This window comes from Impatiens glandulifera, chromosome 5 (genome assembly GCF_907164915.1).
Source record: "Impatiens glandulifera chromosome 5, dImpGla2.1, whole genome shotgun sequence".
NCBI lineage: Eukaryota > Viridiplantae > Streptophyta > Magnoliopsida > Ericales > Balsaminaceae > Impatiens > Impatiens glandulifera.
In genome coordinates this window covers 52,534,649-52,543,313 of record NC_061866.1, presented here as the reverse complement: position 1 = coordinate 52,543,313, position 8,665 = coordinate 52,534,649, and the positions used below count along the sequence as shown (strand labels likewise).

At 35.3% G+C, this 8,665-nt stretch overlaps 2 protein-coding genes across 4 annotated transcripts; both read left to right on the top strand.

Moving 5' to 3' along the window:
• The first annotated feature begins 143 nt into the window (after positions 1 to 143).
• On the top strand, positions 144 to 3,469 carry LOC124939213 (zinc finger CCCH domain-containing protein 14-like). The gene is made up of 3 exons (XM_047479717.1): positions 144 to 437; positions 1,520 to 1,580; positions 2,488 to 3,469. The coding sequence occupies exons 1-3, from the start codon at positions 362 to 364 to the stop codon at positions 3,275 to 3,277; spliced, it is 927 nt and encodes a 308-aa protein (XP_047335673.1). The 5' UTR covers positions 144 to 361; the 3' UTR covers positions 3,278 to 3,469.
• A 136-nt stretch (positions 3,470 to 3,605) lies between these two features.
• LOC124939212 lies at positions 3,606 to 8,617 on the top strand. Of its 3 annotated transcripts, none has more exons than XM_047479714.1 (7): positions 3,606 to 4,285; positions 4,796 to 4,848; positions 4,930 to 4,975; positions 5,493 to 5,570; positions 6,265 to 6,375; positions 7,637 to 7,716; positions 8,212 to 8,617. In XM_047479714.1, exons 1-7 carry the CDS (start codon positions 3,710 to 3,712, stop codon positions 8,318 to 8,320), a joined length of 1,053 nt encoding a protein of 350 aa, XP_047335670.1. In that variant the 5' UTR covers positions 3,606 to 3,709; the 3' UTR covers positions 8,321 to 8,617. The 3 variants fall into 3 exon arrangements, with proteins under 3 accessions (XP_047335670.1, XP_047335669.1, XP_047335671.1); XM_047479713.1 differs by having other exon boundaries at positions 3,606 to 4,318; XM_047479715.1 differs by lacking the exon at positions 6,265 to 6,375 and having other exon boundaries at positions 3,606 to 4,318.
• The last annotated feature ends 48 nt before the right edge of the window (positions 8,618 to 8,665 follow it).

Here is an 8,665-nt window from a genome sequence, read left to right as displayed (position 1 = left end):
AATGATAAACATTGTCTTTTTTTTTTTTTTTTTTTTTTTTTTTTTTTTTTTAATTAATAAGAACAGACTTTTTGTTTTCTTAAGTTTAAAAGTTATTATTATAACTTAGCGATGGCTTAAAACAAACGGGACTTAAGATATTCTTTTCTGCTAACGCGGATCGCCTCTTTCTCTCTCTTTCTTTGCTTTCTCCATAAACTGGAAAACCCTAAAAATTAGAATTCCTTTTTCATGGTTTTGCCATTCTCTTCATATTACCTTGAGAAGATTGAAGATTCACTGAAGTAGGTGAATAGCTCAGGCCCATTAGGTTTATAACCTTTCTCCCACTCTATTTACGTTTTCGTTCGACCTGGCGGCGATGGAGAACGGCCGGAAGAGAGGGAACCTAGACAGTACATTCGTTTCCAATGGTGGATTCAAGAAATCAAAGCAAGGTTATTATTTTTTGATTATATTTACTTTATAATGTTCAACTTTTAGTTCTATCTAGTTTTGGACTTGGTCGATTTGTGATATTCTCGCATTAATTGTAAGTTCCGCCCTTATATTAGTTTCTACTTTATGGAACTTCTCTTTTACCCGTAAAATTTTATCTTTGTATTGTTCCATATCTACTATAGTTCAGAAATGAAGGGTTGTGGCTCTTTTGTGTTTCCTGACTGAAAGATTGAATTGTTTTTGTATGTCTCCTAGTACAAAGTTGATTATTTTGTTTACACTCTGGTATGATGAACTGGGTTAATAGAATATGTGAGAATCTTGATGGTAATAAGAAGTAGTATCTACTAAATCGTCTATTTACTACTGTGATCTAAATTACGGAGTTTGCTTCCATATCAGTTTATTATTGATGTATGTGAGTTTTTTTTGTATGAGTAGCTACTTTTATTGAGATTCAGCTTATTGTTGATGATGCTAACATAGCTGAGTAAAATTTAGAAACATAAGCTTCCAAATATGCATATTTGGCTTCACAAAAGTTGTCCAAGGACAGACATTCCAGAGAAATTTTGATTAAGAATCTTTAATACTTTATTGTCTTCTTAATAACCCAATATTCCACCACCCTCCCATCTTTCTCTCTTTACTTTGCAATGAATACTGTATGTGTGTTATGGATTGTGATATTGACTCGCTTAGTGAATTGTGTGTCCATGTGTTATCTTTGATAATGGGTAATTTAAACAAACTAGGCTTGGCCTGTCTTATCAGATGGTTGCTTGGGCAAAATTTCAGGTTGGTTGGTTTGATATATTCATGCTTCTTAGGCATTCAGTTGCTTAGTGAATTGTGTGTGGACATATGTTGAACTTTAATAATAGGGTAACAATTTTATCAGACCTAGAATGGCCAACTATACAAAAAAATTGCTTGCATAAAGTCTTTGTATCAGTTTTGAGCATGCTATTCCAACTCACTTATATTTGATTACTGATTTAATGCTATAAATGATTTCACGAATATTATCTGGCAAATAGTTTTTTAACTGAAAGAATGCAATTATTGTTTGAAACAGAATCGGAGTTCCTTGGATCTGGTGTAGGAAGCAAATCAAAGCCTTGCACGAAGTTCTTCAGGTTGTAATCTTAACTTATGCAACAGTAAATTGCTGGTTTAATCTTGTAGAGCAATCCTTACTTAATTTTGGCAGTAATTCATAAGACAAGAATATGCATCCAAAATTTGACTCGTAGAATTTTTGTTTGTTAATACTCTTTTCTGGCTAGTTAATGAAATGTTGCAATGAAGTTTAAACATGCTTTTTCTGATGCTTGTCTTATAAGTTGGATGGTGGAATGCAACTATTTGATGATCGTCATCTTATGCACCCTTTATTTTTCGCCTGGAAATATGCAGATACAATGTAACGTATTATAGTATATGATATAAATATTCAGTGACCTGTAACTTTGGACAAGTGAATATAATCGTAGTTTGAATTGATTGGCATGTTTTCCTGATAAGATTCATTGTGCAATTTGTTGATTTTGACACCTGCTACATCTGAGGATAATCATTCTTAGTTCATATTGTTTTTCCTCATTAGATTTAGGCCTTGTTCTATTTGATACTCTGATTGTGATTTTGAGAAGAAAAAATTGTATGATACGAAATAAAATCGAAAATAAAGTGTTTGAATCTAAATATTTTTGAATAATCGGTTTTGTAACGGAACAAATTAGGAGGTTGTTTGATGTGGATTATTTATCATTTTCTTAAATACTAAGATACCTTCATTATTTTAAACACTATTTACTATAAATTTAAGTTTAGGATGAAATGGTAAATTAAACCAAACATCAAACTGGATTTTCCCCTAATAATCTATAAGATCAAACAAGCTCTAGATGTCACTTTTATAGAATTGATTAATTGCATTATTTTTACTGTTTTCTTCCTCCCCTCTTGGATTAACATAGAAAGATTCATTTTTCTTATCTATTATCACTTATTATGGTCATTCCCTTTTGCTTCTTGATGCAGCACGACTGGCTGTCAATATGGGGAATCATGCCACTTTCTTCATTATGTCCCTGGTGGCTTTAATGCTGTCTCTCAAATGACCAAAACCGGCAGGGATTCCAGAAACCCCATGACTGCACCACCACCACCACTACAACTCCATTCAGATGGTCCAGCTCCCACTGTCAAGACCAAGCTATGCAACAAATTCAACACAGCAGAGGGCTGCAAATTTGGCGATCAATGTCGTTTCGCCCACGGGGAGATAGAGCTCGGAAAACGCAACTTCCCTTCCCACGAGGACCCACGAGGAGGAGGTATGGGTCCGCCAATGGCGAGCAGGCAGCAGCCCACACGGTTCGATCCAGCCCCTCACGGCTCATCATCTGCTGTGGCTAACTTCGGAGTATCGGCCACAGCCAAGATAAGTATCGACGGGTCGGTTGCGGGGGCTGTGATTGGAAAAGGTGGCGTGATCTCGAAAGAAATCTGTAGACTAACTGGTGTCAGGCTTGCTGTAAGGGATCATGAATCTGATCCAAACAAAAAGAATATCGAGCTTGAGGGAACGTTCGATCAGATCAATCATGCTAGCTCGATGGTGCAGGAAATCCTCGTGAACGTCGGTGTGGGTACTGGTAATAATAATAATAATAATAGCATTAATAATAATACCAACAGTCGGAAAACTGATAACGTCAAGACACTGAAGACAAAGCTTTGCGAGAATTTCGCCAGAGGCTTGTGCACTTACGGTGAAAAATGCAGATTCGCCCACGGAGAGAGCGATCTTCGTCAGCCGGGTGCTTGAGTGTTTTTGGTCGTCGGGTGGAAAGCTTAAAACTTTTAATATTTTAGGAGAAGATTATTGAGTTTGATTTGTATTACTTTATTGGGCTTATTAGAGAGCTTTTAAAGTTGGTTAATTTGATGACTGTTGGTTGATCACTTCTAGTGTTGTAATGTTGTTGATTGTGTTATTTTAACTTTTAGACTATTATTATTATTATTATTATTAAGTACCTTTTTCAAAGCTTAAGGCCTTATTAATCATTATGTTTTAAGTTAGAGGGGTATTTTGAACACTTCAACAAGTAATTTTAAGCCGTTACATCCTCGTATCTCTTTCAAGAAAAGATGAAAACTTTCTCTCTCTTCAATCTTGATTTTGGATTTTAAAAATACTCGAAACTCCAAAACCTTACGAGGAATTCCGCGCCATCATCATTATCGTCAATAATTCATGGCCTTGCCCTCTTCTTCACCGGCCGCCGATACTCCTAATAACGCCGCCGCCGCAGGATCTACTACCGCCGCTGCGGCAAGTAACGTTGCTCTCCCACTCCCGCGATTCTTCAACAGTCCGCCTCCGTTGTCGCAATCGAGAGAATACCCTAGAAATCCATCGCCACAACAGCATGTCCATTATCAACAGCAGCAACAACAACAACGGGTCTATGCTTCTCAACAGTTTTCAAATCTGGCTCCGAGGATGCCTCCAAATGCTATTCACAGTCAATTGACCAAACCTCACGATCCGGCTCAAGGGATCCTATACCCAGTTGCTTCATCGGGTCGAGGATTCATGGCGGCGGCGAATATTCGGTCACAGTCACCAGATCAGACGGTGACGATCGTGAATCCGGGCAATTATCCGTCTCGTCCGTTGGGTGGACCGGCGCTGTTTCATCATCTGGGTCGGCCAATTGGAATTCAATATCAGGATATGCCGGGTCAAGCTGTGCAATTTGTTAGGCCCAGTCAATTGCAGCTTAACCCGCTTCTTGGTTCTCCTCCCAGTAGTGTAATGCCCTCCATGGTAAAAGGGGTTCCTGTATCTGTTCACTCCAAGGTCCAATTTTGTGCATTTTGTTTTTCTTGAGTGAAATTAACAGATCTATGCTTAATTAAGCTGTATTATATCCATGGGATATGTTGATCATATACTACTATTTTCTGTTATTAACTTGGACATGAAAATGTTTAGATAATTTGGTCATGTCCAAGCAACTTACTTGCTATTTGTATGTCTTTCTTTCTTATACTGAAGATCTATTTTTCCTATTTCTTAGGTGTTGTTACTGAGATTGTTATCCATTTTACTTATAGTTTAAACAATCCACATGGTTCATTAAGTAATGAGTATATTTCCTTCTACGATTCTAGCTAAATGGTAGAAGGTGTAATAGCAGAGTATTCCTTTGTGGTAAAATTGTAGTTTATTGCTCATTATCTGTTTAGGGTGTATAACAGTCATTGGAATAAATGCTGATGTGCATTTCTTTTATTGAAATTTATGATATGTTAACATCAAAACTGTATCTTTCAGGTTTTTCCATATCAGCCTTCTGTTTCTGATTCTAATGTCTACAAGGACATAAAGTAAGGATGGCTTTTTCTTGCAAGCTTTGCTTTCTATTTCTTTTGGTTACACCAACTAATTTTTCTTTCGTGCTATTTCAGTGATAAAGGCAAGGATGACACATTTTTGACAGTCAGAGATCGAAGAGTAAGCTAGAAGACTTTATTTTCTTGCTTTATGATTTTTTCTTTGAAGTTACAAAATAGTTGTGTATATATATATATTGTAATGCATAGGACATGCAGGAATCTTCTGTATATAGATATATTTGAAAATTCTGATTATGTTCTGTAATGTTGTTTTTCTTATTCAAGGTCATCTGCTGAGCTTCTGCATACTATTTGTATCTGATAATCTGCTACATGCTTCAAGAATTATAATTCATGTTAGTGTAGCTATTTGTGCTGCTAAGGGGAATCTAGGTTAAGGGGTTAAACAGAGTCTTGTGCAGATGAAGTTATTCACTGATATGCACTTGAAGGTGCTGCTTGCATGATTGTTTAATGACTTGTTTTTCATGTCTCTCAGTAGAATGAAACTTACATACCTAAGTGTTTTTTTAAACATGTAATCTTTCACTTCCATGAAGCTTTGCCTTGTTATCTTGATCTCAAGGTATTTTTTTTCTGTCGTCACATATATTAAATGTTCTTACACTTTTTAGGTCAGGATCTCTGAAGGATCTTCACTTTATGCTCTTTGTCGGTCATGGGTGAGGAATGGCTTCCCTGAAGAAAGTCAGGTTTGTCCAACTATGGTTTTCTATGAGTTCTAATATGAGATACTCATTTTTCCCCATTACAAATGGTACCATTAAAAGTACTATATCTGAAGATTCTTATTTGTTACAAACAACTTGTTAGTGAAGAGTACCATCAATTTCTTTCTCTTAGTACAAAATGGAAAAGGAGTGAGAAAAAACTTGCTTAGTTGCTCATAACATTACACTGATCTAACAAGCCATTAATTAATTCCCATGTCAAAGAAATTGGTAGTGTGTGTGAATGATTAGAGTACAGGAAACTGTTTTTTATTTTTGCCAAGCCTGCTGTTAGGTCTCTGTGAGCTTAGCTAGGTACATTTCTACTAGTTAGATCGTATAGCTGGGAAATTACCTACTTTTAAGATATTGTGTAATAAATTTAAGCAACTTTTTTAGAGCAAGAAGAAAAATCTCACTAATTTTCAAGAGTTTGAAATATTTGCTCTCTGCTTGCATTGATGGATTATATTTGTAAGAAATTTCCATTTCAGTACATTGAGTGAGCAAGGAAAATAGTTGGTCATCATCAATATTTGAGATGTTCATGATTCCTTTATGTTTTCTTTTCTCTTTCTTTTTGATATTTTGAGACTGGAATTACAATATTATGTAAATTATTTTCTTAGACATCTGACAATCCTGATTCTTCTGGTGGTTCATTTCCTGTTAATAGCATCCACAATGTGCAGATGGCACAAGATCATCACTTCCAAAACCTTTAGCTATACCAGAATCAGATTCAAATTCACCAGAGAAAAATGATGATGTTATGGATGAAGAGGAGGTTGGTATATGTTTTTTTACCCTAGTTACTGTAAGAATCTGGTTGGAATGATTTTTATGATTGTAGGTGGTTGGATCAAAAAACATTTATTTGCACCTTTATTATTAATTTTCTTTTCTTGGATTCGGTAGTTGCATTAAAAAAATGTCATACAAAGATGGGAAAAGCAGAAACAAGACAAGTAGAACATAAAACAGGGGGAGAGAAGGGAAGAGCCCTAACTAGATCTGAGGTCCTCCAAAATATCAATAATATCTCCGGCATAGCAACAAGGGGATCATAGACCAATAAAACAGAGTTCATAATCAAACACATCTGCCTCTCTTTGTTGGAAACGTTCTTCTGTTGCGCTTAAGCCAAATAATTCATCAGAAGATAATTGGGATACACTACCACTTTTTATCCAACCAGATTATCTTACGGAATTCGATTCAAGCCTCCCAACAACTCATGATGGACCTATGCATAATTCACTTTGTGTTCAGAGAGTGCCAAGGCAGGCCCCAATTGTTTAGAATGTTAGAAGATGTCTTACGGAGAATATAATCGAAATATGCATATGCTAACAATTTCAACCCCTTTCCTCCATCAACGATCATTAGTAAGGATAACTCTGTGCCAAGCGCACCAGCCAAATAAAGACATCTAGGAAGGGGCATTGTGGAACCACACCTGTTTCCAATGAAAATCCATTGCTGCCTCATATTCATCTAACACGAGTTTATTTATGTCTAATTAGGAAGTTGTTCCATCATTCATTTACTTTCATCTAGTATTGCCTATAAATTAGCCTTCCTTGGTAATGGTTAAAATGTCACAGAATATATTGAATACATTTTCCCTTCATTTTTTCTACATATACTAAGAACAAGAAGTTGGTTGATATTGATGGTATATCTCTAGAAATCTAATTACTGGGTAAAAGTCTTGTGTGAAACATGTTCATGATTCATTGGGTTATTTTAGTTCTTCAACTGGTAGGTTGCAGTTGTCAACAAGCAATATTGAAATATTGCATGTTTTCTTTCTTGACTATAAGATAGGATGAGTATTCTTCTTGAGACTGCATTTATTCATCTGCACTGGATTTATTCTAGTATTTTTTTTGTTTATATCTTTTATAGTGTATTTGTTGATTACAGGAATACTTAATTTTTTACATCGTATATACTGTATTTTGATCCATTTCAATAAATTTCCTCCCAAGTTTCAAGAGTTTTTCCAAAGGATAATGTATTTGCATATCAATTGCTTTCTTTAGGAGGAAGGATCCGTTGATAACCTATTGACGGAAGAATTGTTGATGAGACATGTTAAACGGGCTAAAAGAATCCGATCAAGGTATGTCTTATTCCTCTGTATTCTTTTGGCTCCAGAACGTCAAATGTATGAAAAAATACCTTGGATTTGCATGAAAAACTAAAAACAGACTATCTTAGGCTCCTTTGTGGATAAAAATCACATATGCTCTCAATGAAAATTATTGGTTGTAAGCAATGAAGGGTTTAGTGCAAGCTGCCATGTGTCTCCTCCTTTTCTTACCCATACTAACCCTTAACATTTCCACCAGTTTAGTGAAATTGATCTTTAAAACTTTTTTTTTTGTTTGAAAAAGGTCAACTTTTATTATAAAGAGCGCAAGATGCATTCAAATGTGAAGGGAAAATTGATCTTTAAAACTTTATTCATTCCAACATGGCAATTTGTGAAATCCAATCATAAAAGTGAACAAATTTTACAAATTAATCCTAACTATTAATTTGAACTTACTATTAAATTTATAGTTTCTTTCTTTACTCAAGCTGCAGTGTTTATGTTCATTCTCTATAATTGTAGGCTAAAGGAAGAAAGACTTCACCGAATTTTGAGGTACAAAAATCGTCTTGCCCTTCTCCTTCCACCCCTTGTGGATCAAAATTGTGGATCAACAACAGATAAGAAATGATACATCTATCTGATGAGACTCATAGCTCTCTTCTCTGAGCTTTCAATATCCAACTGCCACTTTCATCTTGTTGTAAAACAGTTTGGTGATGATAGTAAAGGGCTGCAATTGATTCAATCTCAAGATGGATTTGTATCTATAAGCTATAGAGGGTCTTGATTTTATAAATTTTTTTTTTGTACAACTCAAATTTGTATTGAGTTTTAGTATGCATTTGTTAGGTAACTGCTGTTGTGGATCATTTAGTTACAAACCTCCCTTTCAACTTCCCAAATATATTCATAGTATTCTCTAATATTTTGAGTTTTAGTGTGCAATCGGCCCTCTTCAATACATCTACCAATG